The 16,220-nt window shown below is 36.7% G+C and overlaps 2 protein-coding genes across 5 annotated transcripts in view; one reads left to right on the plus strand and one right to left on the minus strand.

Annotated features, from left to right (window-relative positions):
- LOC113206034 (serine/threonine-protein kinase Genghis Khan) overlaps positions 1-13,888 on the plus strand; it is a 16,941-nt gene extending 3,053 nt beyond the window's left edge. The window contains exons 12-29 of one of the 4 annotated variants that reach the window (XM_026421919.2): positions 301-609; positions 687-828; positions 1,072-1,221; positions 1,296-1,420; positions 1,563-1,671; positions 1,761-1,909; positions 2,041-2,147; positions 2,584-2,619; positions 5,507-5,667; positions 7,407-7,695; positions 7,772-8,058; positions 8,190-8,333; positions 8,417-8,552; positions 8,683-8,927; positions 9,035-9,823; positions 9,903-10,050; positions 10,138-10,328; positions 10,422-13,888. In XM_026421919.2, coding sequence (XP_026277704.1) covers positions 301-609; positions 687-828; positions 1,072-1,221; positions 1,296-1,420; positions 1,563-1,671; positions 1,761-1,909; positions 2,041-2,147; positions 2,584-2,619; positions 5,507-5,667; positions 7,407-7,695; positions 7,772-8,058; positions 8,190-8,333; positions 8,417-8,552; positions 8,683-8,927; positions 9,035-9,823; positions 9,903-10,050; positions 10,138-10,328; positions 10,422-10,541 — 3,637 coding nt within the window. In that variant the 3' untranslated portion in view covers positions 10,542-13,888. The remainder of the gene's footprint in view (positions 1-300; positions 610-686; positions 829-1,071; positions 1,222-1,295; positions 1,421-1,562; positions 1,672-1,760; positions 1,910-2,040; positions 2,148-2,583; positions 2,620-5,506; positions 5,668-7,406; positions 7,696-7,771; positions 8,059-8,189; positions 8,334-8,416; positions 8,553-8,682; positions 8,928-9,034; positions 9,824-9,902; positions 10,051-10,137; positions 10,329-10,421) is intronic. The other 3 variants (XM_052269358.1, XM_052269365.1, XM_052269369.1) reach the window with 3 other exon arrangements.
- Positions 13,889-13,922: 34 nt separating this feature from the next.
- Positions 13,923-16,133, minus strand: LOC113206062 (DNA (cytosine-5)-methyltransferase 3C-like). Its single transcript, XM_052269373.1, has 9 exons — positions 15,814-16,133; positions 15,667-15,717; positions 15,537-15,583; positions 15,373-15,448; positions 15,217-15,295; positions 14,902-15,138; positions 14,673-14,820; positions 14,233-14,444; positions 13,923-14,157 (listed from the first exon to the last, which is right to left on the minus strand). Exons 1-9 carry the CDS (start codon positions 15,928-15,930, stop codon positions 13,937-13,939), a joined length of 1,188 nt encoding a protein of 395 aa, XP_052125333.1. The 5' UTR covers positions 15,931-16,133; the 3' UTR covers positions 13,923-13,936.
- Between the last annotated feature and the right edge of the window lie 87 nt (positions 16,134-16,220).

Raw genomic sequence — 16,220 nt, forward strand, 5'->3', positions numbered from 1 at the left:
GGGGGGTTGATAACAACATTGAGTCACATCTGTTGAAATGACTAACATAAGCCTACCCTCAGCCCTCACTCTATCACTCCACTTGCGGTCAACTCAAACTGAAATGCTTTTTGTCACGATCCCAAATAAACCTAAGCCAAAAGCCTAGTGGTCATTATGAGAATGTTTTCTGAGTACACCATGTTGTTTAATAGCTTTCATGAAGTATGACCATGGTTGAGGTTAAGACTAAAACAGGAAACTAAAACTGCAATTTCCATAATGTTTTTCAATTTAAATATGGTACATTTTATTTTGCAGGTTGTCAGAGTTGCGCCAACAGAAGCAAAAACTCTCTAGGCAGGTGCGGGACAAGGAAGAAGAGCTGGAAGTGGTGATGTCGAAGGTGGATGCATTACGAAATGATATAAGAAAAGCTGAGAAACTAAGGCGTGAACTTGAAGCCAGAGTTGATGAGGCCATAGCTGAAGCAACCAAAGAACGAAAGCTCCGAGAGAGAAGTGAAGAGTACTGCCGTCAAGTTGAAGCAGAGGCAGAACAAAGAGTGAGGTCTCGTGCTGATAGCACAAGTAGTTCTGCTGCTGTCCACGCCAGTCAAGAAATAGCTCGGTATTTAAAATAGATATCAAATGCTTCAATTCATTCAACATGGCTAGCTCATTTAATTACTTAACTCTTTTTTTCAGCCTTAAAGCTGAAGTTGAGAAGATAGAGGTGCAGTATAATGAAGACTTAAACCAGCAACAGACTCGCTACAACTTGGAGATTTGCAGCCTTAGAGAACAGTTACAAGAGTCTGACAACACACGTGAAGTGCTTGAAAGAGAGGTAAATTATCTTCCTAATCCAACTTTATTTTCACAATACTCGAGTCAAACAAAATATAGAACTAGACATGTACAAGTAGAAGAGATAGATACTGTATTTTTGAAAGTTTAGAATATGCAAAAGGTAGTGAAACTAAAGTAGTGAAATGATGGTTTTAGTGAGCTATCATTTCATCTCTGTGCCACTGTAGTGAACAGCCCACAACAAAATTGAATTTTGATTAAATAAATTGAACCATCACAGGTGGCTGTATTCAAGGATCGTTTAGATTCAATTCGGCTTGAGAGTGTAGCAGACAGTGAAGAAGCAGTTGCTGAGTTAAGTAGAAGGCATGATAGGGATAAGGCAATGCTACTTGACGAGAATAAGAAACTCATGATTGAGATGGAATCGGTAAGAAGTTTTTGCAGATAGGATTATTTTGATGTTGTTGAACCAGAAATCTCATTGTATTAATTTTGTTTTAGGCCCGAGATGCTTTGGCACGTATGCAAGCTGAACGAAGACAACTTGAAAGTGATTATGAAGATTTGAGAACAAAAAAAGATGCCATAGCTCAGTGGGAGGCTCAAATAACAGAGATCATTCAATGGTATGGTATTTCACTTTTTTTCATAATAGTAATATTGTTTTCACTTTTACAATAATGTTGTATTCCAAGCCTTAAATAAAACATCTTGCATCTGTTGTATTCTCACTGTCTCTCTTTAAATTTTACTTTTAACTTGTTGCAGGGTTAGTGATGAAAAGGATGCAAGAGGATACTTGCAAGCTCTCGCCACCAAGATGACTGAAGAACTAGAATACTTAAAACATTCAGGAGTGGGCAACACTCCAGCTGCTGTATGTGCCATCATGCTAGGCAATGAATTTATTGTTCTATCGATCTACTACTTTCTCCAATCACCTAAACTTTGAAATTTCTTCAACAGGACAAGAATTGGAGAAACAGACGCAGTCAAAAACTTGATAAAATGGAGCTTTTAAATCTTCAAAGTAGCTTGCAGTCTGAAATTCAGGCAAAGCAGGCAATAAGTGAAGAACTAAGCAAAACTCGATCAGAGTTGATAGCTGCCCAAAAGTAAGTCTTTATTCATATGTTAGTCTACAGCATCTGATTCCCTTGGCGAAATCTTGAAAAGAACAATCTACAGCATGTTGTACCCAAATGTATTTTTAAGTTATCACATGAAATGTTTTCTTCCTCTCTAGGGAATTGAGGGATGTTCGACAGCGATTGGACAATCTTGCTCATGATGTGAAACGCAAAGAATCTCAAGTAAAGGAATTACAGTCTCGCCTGGACTCAGGAGAAGGATGTAAGTATTGCCCTATATTTACCTATATTTTCCAATACCAAGCAAAAAAAAAAAATCTGTCTTTCCATCATTAATTTTAACTTGGCCTCAAGTAAGGAAAGAGCAGGCTGAAAAATAGGTCTTTCCAATTGCAAATCTTCAGACTCAACCTGATTTTTCCTTGTTCCACTCCAAATTAAAATTTACAGTCCACTTAATTGCTATGTCCATTACTGTTGTAATCTTGGTTGTAATACTAATAGAAGTAAAAGTCTATTTACTCCTATTGATTTGAACATTTTAAGAGATTATGTTTATTTGGGTTTGGAGAGAGGATGAGAGATGTGGATACCCTGCCAAGTTTTAGAAGATATATCTTTAAAGCTGTAATAATAATCTTTAATCTTGAACTATGCAATATTTTTTCATGACATTTCACTATGCACTTTGCTTGCAGCTGCACACTCACCTTTTATTAGGAGTGGAAACCATGGTGATTTTTCTTATTTTTCTATCGTAAAAGTTGTATATGTTGTCATTATTCCTTTTTTAGCGTTATCAATTTTCAACAAGACTTTTTGAAACTGTAGATTATGTTGCGCTTTACGTGTCTTACGTTGAAATTTACAACAAATTGGCTTTGGATACTTCCTCTTTCAATTCTCTTCCTCTCATTTTCTTCTAGTATCTCATAACTCTTTCCTGGTAGTCTGATGTTTTTCTTTTCTTTTATTTCTGATTGGCTTGTGTTCCTCATTAGATGCTGAAGGAAACCAAGTAGATGTAATTAGATTTTGGATTAAGTGACATTAAAGTTTTGATATCTACATAATCTATCTGAATTTAAAATGAGTTAAAACAGGAATTAAAAGCATCATTTTCAGTATGAATTGAATTCAAAACAATTTAACTGCCTCTTTGTGATGAATGACATATATAGGGCAATTTGTAAATGTTATTATCCAAGCTGTAGTTCAGTGAATAGTTTGGTGTTACTGTCCACCAAAAAAGACATATACTAGTCATCACATATTGTGTCAGTGCTGTGCTCATTGTAGAATGTTGTTGTAAATTATTGCATGCGGTACAGCATTTCATTTTACAATTAATTGGTCTGAAGTTCTTTTCAATCACTGTCTTTTTTCTTCTTTTTTTTTTTTTGTCTCTTGTTACACATGTCATCAGATCAGTCAGCATACCATACTTATGCAAATATAAGCTGCCCGTTATTTCAATCTCTCCTTTTTAGAGATGGCACAGTTGTTGGTTGTATTTGAAAACAATAATACAATGCCAATCTACCTGTTGATCACATTTGCTCATTTTGATCATTTAGCTCATTATTAATTCCTTCATACATAAATCTAAATCGGTAATGTCGTCTCTCGTGTGATTTCAGTCTAAGATATTCTTACTACTTTCTCATAGAGAAATTTTGAGCCTTCAGCTCTTGCTTGCTTTCACAAGGACATTGACATTGAGTGCATATGTGCAAGGTGTTGGGGCTAGGAGAGCAGCCCCCCTCCACCAGGAACCCATATTCCTTTTTCTTTTTCTGAAAGTCACATTGGTATCACATTGGTAATCCATTATTGGCTCACACAAGTGATATTTTAAAGAAAACATTTTAAATTGTAGAAGCCCTTTTTGTCTCCTCATTTAGACTCTCTAGACATTTTAATTTGTGCACATATTCAAATGTAATCATAATATTTCCTTCTCTAATCTGCTTGAAGCAGTTTATATTTGTATAAAAGTGTTGTGCGCTTTCTGAAGGTTCCAGTGTGTTTATAGGACAGGCCTTCAGTAGTTTCCATGACTTGCAATGATTGCACTAAATGGGTAGTGAGGTTGTCTGCAGGTTTTGGTGATATTCTCCTTTTTTTTCTTTTTTCATCGTGTCTGTGTAGACAAAGTTCCTCTGTTTATCGGTGTGACAACTTGCATTTGGGGCATTATCCTGCTCCTTATGCGAATGTATTTGTGACTGTTGGGGTCCATGTCCCCTCTTTCTCCATTCTGCATCGCCAGGGTTTCTGGTAATGTACGCTGCCCAATGTCCGATGCCCATTGCTGCATTACCTGCTCGCATTACCTAGGCTAATAATTCCTTTTTTCTACTTGTGCATTATGTACACATGTACGTACCGTGAATAGCTTGTGTTGTCAAATGAGAGAGAAACAGCAAGTCTGAATGATTTAGATACATATTTTAATGCTTTGTTGGATTGACACATTTAAAACTTTTTTTTTATCTAATTTCAACTTTGCGCAATTTATAATTACTTTTTGATTTGTTTCCATATCCTCTCTTAATGTTCCTGAAACATGTTTTGGAAAATTTTGCTGCCTGGTAATGGTATGCTAATTGGGTAAAATTGAACTTAATGTGGAACACTGAGTCGAGTCATGGTGTGGTCTTAACTGCACATTCTCACGGTCACAGAAAAACTCATTACTGGCATTCAAGACTATCAATTACGTATCTAAAAGCTTCTTCAACACATTTGTGTCATTGAGCTGGACTTATTTGGAGACAGTGTTTGCTGTGCAATAAAATAAAAGGCTATAATTTTTAGTTGAATTACAGTATCTCTATCCGCAGTAGAGGGTTGTTTCAACTGCCAGTTAAGTCCCACACCCTTTGTCAGTTAACCCAATTGGACTCATTTCTGCCAATACTTTGCTTGCTTCCAATCCCTATTAAAAAGAGATGTAAATGCACATTTCAAGCTATAAGCACCCAATTGAACTTGGTTGATGCAAAGCTAGGCTAAATTATCCTGCAAATGCAGTTCTCTTTGTGTATGCTATAGTTGGGTGATGTGTGAATTTCAACATGTTTTTGTGCTACCCCATAACTCTTCCTTACGACTGTGCCATTTCCACCAACAAACTAAGTTCAGCTTCTACTGAGAATCGTAGTTCCGAATCGGGTTCTAGAATGTACTACATTACATAGGTTACCGAAATGGGAGTAATTTGTTCATTATGAACTTCACTAGCCATAGCCATGTGAGCACATCTTATGGCAAATCAACTTTAATTCAATAATGCAACATAATGAGGTATAGAAGAAGCTTGGCTTGTTTCCCTATCTTTAATTCAGATATGCACTGCATTGTAAAAAGAATTCCTTTCAACCCCTTGTGTTAAGTGTGCAGCGGTTTTTGTGTGTTTTCATCACATTATATTGGTAGTTTTCTTAGCCCCTCCTGTGCTTGTGTTACCCTTCTGAATGCCCCTTTTCCTCGCCTTTCCAATTATTTGAAGGCATTCCTGTTATACCTTAATGAGGATATTATCATCAAAGCTCTCTCTTGATTTATCTATCACTTTGATTCACATTCTTGATTTTAATGATTATTTATTATTTTCAGTCCTGGAAAGACCCTCATCTCAAATGTCCTACCTGGACCATTTTCTCAAGGAGTCATCTGCTCGCCATGGAGGGTCTGTTGAAAGTGAAGAGGGTGACATTGAAGACAACCGGGCTCCATCAGTCTCGAGTAGCAAGTCCAACCTTTCTGAACTAAGCATTGTAAGTATTCGTAGAAACACATTTTAACTGCACCATCTGTCCTACATTTTTTGAATGTCTCGGGTTTCTGTTTTTGTTCTTCTTAGACTGTCCACATTTTCTATTTTTTCTTCCTTTTGTTTTTTCAATTATTTTATGTTTTGTGGGTAGTAATGGTATTTGTGTATAGCCAGACCTGTTTTGCCTGTACATGTATGTCAAAGTTGGTTTGGGTAGAAAGCACTTTGTACGTATCTCCTATTTCCCTCATTACTGCATGAAATAGTACGTAATGTAGTGTGAATGTATAGGACAACAGCTGTCATATTACTGTTGTAGTCTTTTATTTACAGTGATCAGAGAAATTTTCAATGATTGCACAATATTCACTCTAGTCCCTCTGCTCAATTTTGTTGTACCCTCTCTAGTTTCAAGTATTTTGGCATCTATTTAATTTACTACATCAACATATGTGCTGAAACGTGAACTTGAAGAGGTTAGTTTTATTATAGTCACTCCTCTTAAATCCAATTCAATTATTTTTAATGTGGTCAACATATGTGGCGCTCTTGCACTGGTAAGTGCCATAGTCATGATCTAGTCATTATGGTGTGAAGCTACAGTTACCTGCTGAATATAAATCGAATGGTTTAGATTTACCTAGTTGTTAGTTTCTCTTCTTCATGGAGAACATTGTCATGTGACTTCTGAAGTATCTGGTCTCCTGACTGATTGTTTCTGGGCTTGGTTTGCATGTGAGCTTGTATGTGAGGCATGTATGCATGGTGTTAAAAAAAAAGTCTTTTATTGGGCATCGGGCTACTTTTCTTTTTGCAAATGTTAAGTAGTTCTCTAGGATGTGTCTGTTGTATCTGTTCCTCTGAAATTACGATATTGCATGTGTTCAAATTTGTATACATTTATGTTAATAGAAACAATACATGTGTTGAAATAAAGGGTGTAATGATTGTGTTTAGCAAAGCATGTTTTTCTGTTTCTCTGTATTTGCTTGCTTCTTTTTCTTTTTATTTAGTGTTTCCCCTATGTTAGCATGCTTCTCTTGCCATGTTTCAAATGAGCCTACTCAATAAATTGATTCTACATTTTATTTTATTAGAAGTTAAACTGATATTTTAATTCTAATAAACTGGTTTCATTTCTATCTTTTTAAATGCCTTCTTTTATCACATGAGGTTTCTTCTTGTACATGGAAACTTTCTAAAGAACAATAAATTATATCCTAGTGGAGTTTTTATGCTTTTTAGATGAAGCCTGTTCCATTGGTAGAAATGGCTCTGTTTATTTTTCAAAAGCTGATAAGATAAGGCTAACATTGCAGTGGTATATGAAGGCATGTTAAGTTGCAGACTACATCAGTATATAGTACTTGTCCTGCTTTTAAAGTGAGACTTCTCTGCATCCCCCTCCCCCCAGAAAAAAACAAAAACACCAAAAAAACATATGCCAATCCCAATTTGTTTAGTTTGTCAATAACGATCTCATTAAGGTCATATTGTACTTGTAGTCTTGTCATCTCAATGGATTGTATTAGTAATAGCAGCTCTGGGTGTAAGTTTTTATATTACATCAACATTAAGGTGTGTATTTGGTCATAGTAGTGGTATTTCAGGTAAAATTCTTTTGCAATTCTCTATGAAAACAACTTTTTATTATTTGTAGGTTGTTGAGTGTACAATGTACACATTTGACCACATACGCAATGTTTCTAATGCTTATCTGTTTGTTCTAAATCTTTCCAGGATCCGGGCTCTCCACTTGGATTGGATTTGAATCTCAGTATGGGCCATCATAGTGGTGGCAAACTACCTCCTCATCTAGTTCCCCATCACATGAACATTGCTGCCATGAAACCAAAATCTCACCAATTTCTTGTTCGCACGTTCAGTTCCCCAACCAAATGCAATCATTGTACATCACTCATGGTGGGGTTGACCAGACAAGGGGTTGTATGTGAAGTTTGTGGATTTGCTTGTCACATGTCCTGTTGTGATAAAGTTCCAGCTGTATGCCCGGTACCACCAGATCAAAGTATGTACTGAATGTGCTGATGGAAACTTAATGCAGTTAAATGTCACTTATTTTATCTCTCTTTCTTTCTTTCCAGCCAAAAGACCTCTGGGGATTGATCCCACTAGAGGCATCGGAACTGCTTACGAAGGGTATGTGAAGGTACCAAAAACAGGTGGAGTCAAAAAGGGATGGGTCAGGCAGTTTGTTGTTGTCTGTGACTTCAAACTTTTCCTCTATGATATTTCACCTGACCGCAATGCCCTGCCATCTGTATATGTGTCACAAGTTTTAGACATGAGGGATGAAGATTTTGCTGTGAGCTCTGTTCGGGAATCTGATGTCATACATGCTACAAAGAAAGATATTCCATGCATTTTTAGGGTTTGTATTTTTTTCATATTGTTTCATTTGTTTTTTGTTGTTATTACTATATATTTATTTGTATATAGTTCTTGTGTTCATCCAATTCATGAAAAACACTTATTTTGTATTTATTTTTGCATTGTGTGTAGATTACAACATCTCTCATGGATCCTCCCTGGCTTAAAAATCACACATTGATGCTGGCTGACACTGAAAGTGAAAAGACAAAGTGGGTAGTTGCCCTGAGTGAACTACATCGCATTCTGAAACGTAACAATCTTCCAAACACCACTGTAAGTTACTAGCAACAAAAATGTTATTGCTTTTTAATTTTCTTTTTCTTTGAATGATCCTTTTCATATTTCTCTTTCTGCAGATATTCCGAGCAAAGGAATTACTGGACAACACACTTGCCTTCATAAAAAATGCCATGTCAGGTGCAATTATTGATCCTGATCGTCTAGTCATTGGAACAGAAGAAGGGTTGTTCTGCTTGGATTTGGATCGCAATGGTAACTTATTCTCTTCTTTTCCTTTAGTATAGATTGTGTTGTGTATTTGGATTGTATATTCTTGAAATGTTGAAATGTTGTGTGTGTGATCTGTAATTTTTCTGTTTTTCTTTCAATTATTTTTTGATAGAAATGGCTCGTGTTGGAGAAGGCAAGAAAGTGTACCAGTTGGAGTATGTGCCAGAAGAGCAGTTACTAGTGGTCCTGTCTGGAAAGCAACGTCATGTTCGTCTCATACCTGTTCGTGCATTGGATGGGGATGATGTAGAATGGATTAAGGTTGCTGAAACAAAAGGCTGCTTGACCTTTGCCACTGGTGTGATGTCTCGATTACCTCAATCCAGCTATTGTCTGTGTGTGGCAATCAAAAGACAGGTACCTAAATCTTTCTTTTATTGTTATCTTTATTAGTACCTAGTAGGAGTAGTTGTAGTACTTTTATTATTGACCTGTTTGAAAAAATTCTTTTCTTTCTTCTGCAGAACACTTCTCAAGTTATAATTTATGAAATAACTCGTACAAAAACACGTCATAAGCGCTTGAGAGAGGTAATGCTACCTACAACAGCTCAATCCCTCAATATTTTAAGTGAAGGAAGGCTTTGTATTGGATACCAATCTGGATTCAGTGTTTATAGTATTGCTGGAGATCATCATGCTATCTCTTTAGTCCATCCGGATAACCAACTTCTAGGATTTTTAGCCTACAGTGCTGTTGATGCCATGCGATGTGTGGAGTTATCTCGAGGAGAGTTTCTTCTTGTTTTCCAAACTCTTGGTCTGTATGTTGATACCCAAGGCCGAAAGTCTCGTGACCGTGAAATTATGTATCCTGCTATACCTCTCTTTGTGAGTTATTGCGATGGACACCTAATGGTCTATACTGAGACACACATTGATGTGTTTAATGCTGCCTCTGGAGAATGGGTACAGACAATAAATGTGAAGAGAGCTCGTCCTCTTAATTCGTCTGGATCTCTCAGCATGTGTGTGATTAATGATATGCCACACATAATCTACATTTGTAACGTCCATCAAAGAGAACAAATTAATGTAACTGGAGTAGATGCCTCTGGCCGAGTTGTTCCTCGTCCTCGCCGAAGGTTCTCCATGAGGGAGGGCCACAGAGCCACCAGAGCACCGGACCGCAGATCAAAGATGATATCAGCTCCAACCAATTTTAATCACATAAGTCACATGGGTCCTGGTGATGGCATTCAAATTCAAAGACTTTTGGATCTGCCAACAACTCTAGAGACAGCTGATCAAAGGGTAACATGACTCGTCAGTAAACTGTAGTTTGGATGTTGTCGTGCGGTGAACCCCTCTAACGTGGCTGCCTCTCTTGCAGGGTGGTTTTCACACTGCCGCCTCAACGTCTGCCAAGATGTCTGCCACTCCTCCAAGACATGCTCCTCACCCGCCGCCGCACCAAGAACAGCGGCGAATGTCAGGAAACATGCAGCGGACCCCTCCACCGAGCTACACAGGACTGAATGGTTGGGACGACTTATTGACGCTCTTCGCTGTGCTCGAGTGGGTCCTGACTGGGGTCGTGTATGTCATGGTTGCGCTTTCCGTTCCAGGATCCAGTATGTCTTCCAGGCGCGGCGTCGCTCCACCTCGCCCGTCGGTCACACCGCCCTCCCTCCCTCGCTCTCCCGACTCGGCGCCCAACGACGGTGCTGTTGGTAACAGCGCGGACCCTTTGGCGTCAATGTCCTCTCTATCACATCCCAGCCATTCCAGTGTGTCCTCTCTGCACGATATTATGAGGGTACGTTTCAAAAACTTATCGATCTTTAAAAATTATTTTTTGTTATTACTGAAAGTGCCTGTATTTTGAAAACTTTTTTTAAATTCCATCCAGGAGGCTTCAGCAAGTGGCGGTAGTCCCCGTCACTCTATTGCATCAAATAACAGCAGTAACCCAAGTACCCCACCCAGCCCAGCTCATGGTGACCATGGGTCCTCTAGCTATGATAGCTAATTTAGTGCATTGGTGTATCTACTTACCTCCAGTTTTCTGTCTCCTTTCTTTTATCCATCCCTATTTTATTAATCTATTGCTTTTAAAGAAGTCTTGATTGATTTTTTTTTTTTTGTTTGTTTTGCTTAGTGAAAATAAGCATCCAAAGATACACAGTATTAGTCCTCCAGAACAAAAGGGGCACTTGGCAAAATTATGTACTCCATTTAATCTTAATGATTTAGAATGTGTACTGGAAATTTTCATGTTTGCCTTTTTTTGTCTTTATTTTTTTTTTTTTTTGGTTGTTTGTTTGATTGTTTGTTTGATTGACTGCTTCGATTTATTTTATTATTTGGAAATTTGTGGAGTGCTGGGGTTTGCATTTTATTAACTATTTATTCTGCACTGTTTACAACAAAGCAGATAAGTTCCATCCTAGAGTTGTTGATGCCTTGCAACAGCTTTCTTTCTAATTCCTGTTATGAAATTCACCATGTGCAATGTTTGATATTGATACATTATTTTTGCTTTGTGCCATCTCACCTAAATGTTGTACATGACCCTTGCACTTTCCCTATTGTTTATTTATGTATTTGCTGCGTTTACCTATTATTTAGGTAACAAAATGTTTATACTGTCATCTTTTACGTCAACAGATCCCTGAGATGAAAGACTTGACATATTCTATGTAAGAATGCATCATCTAACCAACTATCACATAGTAAAAATACTGACTTATGTTTAGTGTGTAGTGACTCAGGGTAGTGACTGAAATTTTTTAAAAAGATTGATATGTATAATTTCCAAGGTTGGTTATTCATAGAATATCAGTTGGAAACTTGTCAAGGCTCAGAAATTTTGGTTTTTGTGTTGGAAACATGAAAGACACAACATGTTGAGTAATGTTATTGAAAACAGGTACTTCAAGGCTTTTATTGTTGTGGGTGCATTCTTTTGACTGTTGCTGTTACTCTATTTTGAAATGATTCTAAACATTAGATTTGGAGTGAAACACTTTGACCAAAAGATTTACTGCCACTGATTCAATACCTCTCATGACCAAATTGTCAATTAAAAGGACTCAACTTTTTTTTTTCTTGCAATCTTTACATCTCTAACATTGGAGTATTGATTAAATGAATTATTTTGTAAGGCTATAGGTACTAAATTTACGCATTGACTGTTAGATAATGTCATTAGTGTTCCTCAATAGCTCAGAGCTGTTACAATCGGCAATAACTCTAGATCTTCAAGAAAATTTCTGCAGTGTCATGTAAAACTCTAAATCTCATTTTTATTTATATTTCCAAACAGAGATCTTGCATTTGAGGTTTTGAGTGGTCTTTACACGGTCTTTATGTACCCCTATGTGGTTATTGCAAACTCTTTCAGCCCATTTGAATTATTGCTTTATTTGAAGTGTGGCATTACTTACACAACAGTGCAGTATTGTGCAAACCCCTTGTTCCTGTTAATTTTAGTCAATGAAATGTCAATATTTGAATGCAGTGAAAGCAAGGACTCTTAAATGGATTGTATTACTTATTATTTATTCAAATAAGTAGATGTACTGCCAAGCAATACTATCTATCTTGTTTAAACTTTATTTATGTGAAATACTATGAATTATTTACATACATTTTTCCCACTGAGATTTATTATTGGCTGCATGTCATTCTAATTTCTTCCCAGGCCATCTGCTTGATTTGCAGATGAAATGGCTTTCAGAATTATTAATTTTCTAAGTTTATTTATTGCAATGTCTGTAGATATTATTGTATATCTTGCAATATATCTCAGAAATAGCTTCTAGTCATTGTCTTACTTTGAATTTTTACCATAGATGGTATTACCAACTTATTACGTCACCCTAATGCTCCAATTGTCTTGTTCCAACCAGATTTAATTTGTACTCAGAGCATAAGAAATTCTATATGAAACTCACATCCTCATCTTAACCTTGTGTCCTTGTCAGCATTTTACAAATATGCAGACTAGAAAGTAATAAATGACTGGTAATCTGTAAATTTATGATGGAGTGTACATGTCAATGTAAAAAATACCAATGCCTGTTCACTCAACGATAGGTATGGGACAATAATTTAACCCTCTTATGTAGTTTAACACCTTAATTCATACAAGTACAAAATGTACGTACCTTAATGAATAAGAACAAAGTCTAACATAGGAATAGTGTGTTATGTATGGAATTTTCATTTTGCAATAAGTATTTGTTCTAGATATTTTATGCTTAAATATGATTGTAGCCTGAATCAGTCTCTTAAATATTTAGTACTAGATGCCATTGATATGGACGAGGGTGTAAGTTGGTGGATGTTTGGATGTTCTTTCAATAACTTGCCATGTATGTTGCCATGCCTCTAATAACTCTTTTGCTGTATGCCTCTTTTCTATATATTTCTAAAAAACTATTGTATATGACCCAATTGGTGAAAGATTCAAGATAAGGCCTTTCTTTACTATTTTGAGAAATGAAACGAGTTGCTTTAGGCATGGTGCTTGGATTCTTCTAACATGTTTGAAAGCAATTGCTCAGGTTGAAAGTACCATATTTTGCAGGTATGTACTGTTACACTAATGTTGATGCATGGTCTGGAATGGAAATTGTATCTCTAACTGTCAGGTGGTGTATTCATATAAGATCTGTTGATTTGTATTGTATTTTGTACCCATAATGTATTAAAATTATTACTTGAAACTCTTATTGAAAACTGTTCATGATTCTTCAAGGCTTTTTATGGTATTTGGAGGGAAAGTCTACCCCAATTTTTCCTTGTCTTGGAACAGATCTGCTTCTCCTATCGACAAAATGCAATTGTTTTTATTTTGCTCCTTTGATGATTTATTCATTAGGTAGGCTAGTTTGTTTGCTCTTCCCATGACCTTTAGAAACTGCTGGGATCTTCTGTTACAGTTTCGCAAGTTTGTGTCTTTTTAATGTATGTAGCAAAAAAAATGTGATCTAGTATGATGATACTGTTTTTAAATGTGAACACCTTGCTTTCTACTGCATTTTCTCTTACGACTGGAATTTACTATCATTGTAACACTAAGTTCTGCCATATTTATCTGGGTGCCTTGATGGATGGATCATCAGATAGTTGGACTTCCTCATAAGGTATAAACTTTGTAATGTAAACCATACATGCATTTCAACAGCACCTGTTTATTTACTTTTACAGTGGTAGGTTTGGTTGTTTTCATCAACAAGGACATGATAAGCATTGTAACAGTCACTTATTATTAATTTGCAAAACTTGTCTATCTTTTATTCATAAGTACTTCTGTATGTTATGTTTCATATTTTTTTATAATTTACAGCTCTTAGTAAAAAGTTATCTATACGTTTTTGTATAATTTATCATACCAAAATCACAATGACACTGAACATCTTAATGCTTTAATTGTCGCTTTTTGTATAATGTTGTCAAAGGAAATAGAATTTCTTCAATTACAGGCACACTCCATGCTCTACCTAGCAAACGTTGACGCTTAGTGAGAGAGATATCTGCATCTGTGAAGTGGCTGGGAAACCCGAATAGTCGTTCCCTTTCAGTGATAAGTAAACCATCTTCATTTCCATCTTGCATCACAGGCAACTGCAGTTCTTTACCTGCAATATTGATCGCATTTACATGAAGAAAACTAGTACTTGGGAAATCGTAAAAGTTTGCTTAATCATACATACCACTTGTTTGTGAATGGAAGGTAGTAGTCAGGGTCGGTAAAGATTGTACCAAAGCTTTGCGGTATGGCTCGAGTATATCATCAAGTAATGGAGGAGGTGTGTTCACAATCTGCTTTCGATGCATTTCAGGAATATTCCCCCAAAATAAACGAGCTCTTTTGGCTGGTAGAAATTGAATGGCATCCCATGTTGCTGGTTTACAATTCAGTGTTCTGAATAAAATAATGATAAATTAATGGAAAATAGAAAACATTTAAAACAACAAAAAACAAAAACAAAATGTAAATCAATCAACAAACAGGAAGATGTCTCAAATAGGTCTAACAGGTCATATTTATGTCAAAGTGACACGTTTTTGGCCTTAATTTGACCTGATTTGGTCATAAATATGTTAATATGGTGTCCTGATGACGATTTGCTGTTTGTGGGGGCAGTCTTACTTAGAAATGGTGTCCCTGAAGTCATGCGGCATAGCTGCAACATTCTCAAAAAGCCAGAAGAACATTCGGCCATTTCTGATAGAAGATGCTTGAAGAAATTTAAGAACTCTATTGAAGTCAAAAAAGAGTACTCCGGATGTTGTTGGATCTTGAGAGTAAAATAAAATAATAAAATTTTCTAATTAACTTTGTTCTTTAAATTGATGTCCACCAGGTTGAAGGTACGTACCATAAAGTCCTTTTCGACATGGATTAGCTAAACTAAGTTCGTTACAAGGAGACCCACCAAGAAGTAGATCTATGTGGCCAAGAGACCGCAGCTTCTCTGCAGTTAAAGTATTAACAGAACCCAAGTGCTTGATCCTGCCATGAAAGTGAAAATTTAGAACAGCTAATGCTGCATCATCTATTTCACAGGAAAAGTACTCTTCAATCTCAAATCCTAGGGTATCCAATACAAGAAGTGCTGAAATCATAAGAAATAAAAAGAAGTCATTTGATAAAATGCACTAACATTAATTGGGAAAATTTAATAAAACTGTACCAGTTCCAATTCCATCAAACAGAGAAAGAACTCTAAGGGGCCTCTTTTCTCGTTTGTTTTTCAGATGCAGCAATGTTATCTGTGAATTAAAAAAATTTAAATGTCATCAGGGAATAGACAAGTAATATTAAAAAGAAAAGATGAATTTTCATGCACCTTTTCCATCCAATCATATCTGGCTTTTGAGGAACTTTTATCACTGTCATGATCAATGCAATTCAAACAAACCAGTCTGGAATCAATAACTGATTAGTTAATATCAATGAAATATCGCAAACAAGTATGGGAAGCAGATCAAAATAATAATAGAAATAAAATACCTGTCCAAGTGAATAGTCAAGTTCTTTATGTCACCACAATTTTCACACTGTTGAATAAAATGGTAAAAAACACATTATCTTTAAGCTCACTGTAAAATCGTATGTTGTGGGGGGGGGGGGGGGGGAATACCTCAAATGATACGGTATTGAACCACTTTGCAGATGTAGACTTGCAGGTTACCTGTTAAGGGCATCACATTATGAAAGTTTCTTTTTTTTTAAACCAATTACACCTACTAACTGTACCACCATTAAGGCAGCCATGGCTTATGCTTACTAAGCAGTTAGGGCAGGCAAGTCCATATAACCATGGATGATCCTGACAAAGGCTTTTCTCAACGAGTTCGTTGCAAACAATGCACGGATGTGCATGTATTCTTGCAGATTTACTCATAGTGGAAGATACACACTAAAGTCGTCAGTTTTCATAAAAGGAAATGACAAAGAAGTCGATGGTTTAAAATTTCAAGTGTAGCACAACCGGCCGCTTAAAACGAAAGAAGCTGTTGGCCGATGGGCTCCATTAGGGTTCAGCTTCACTCCACAGTCAGTCGCGACTAGGAGGCCACAAGTCTAGGGTCTCACCGGACGAGCGTCGCACTGACGCACTGCTCCGCACTTCAGCCGGCCGGCTGGAGGGGTGGCCTGTGGCAAAGTTGCCGCCAGGGGCGCTAATGGGGGGGG

The sequence above is a fragment of the Frankliniella occidentalis genome, unplaced genomic scaffold, assembly GCF_000697945.3.
Source record: "Frankliniella occidentalis isolate FOCC.00 unplaced genomic scaffold, Focc_3.1 Scaffold5, whole genome shotgun sequence".
Taxonomy (NCBI): Eukaryota; Metazoa; Arthropoda; class Insecta; order Thysanoptera; family Thripidae; genus Frankliniella; species Frankliniella occidentalis.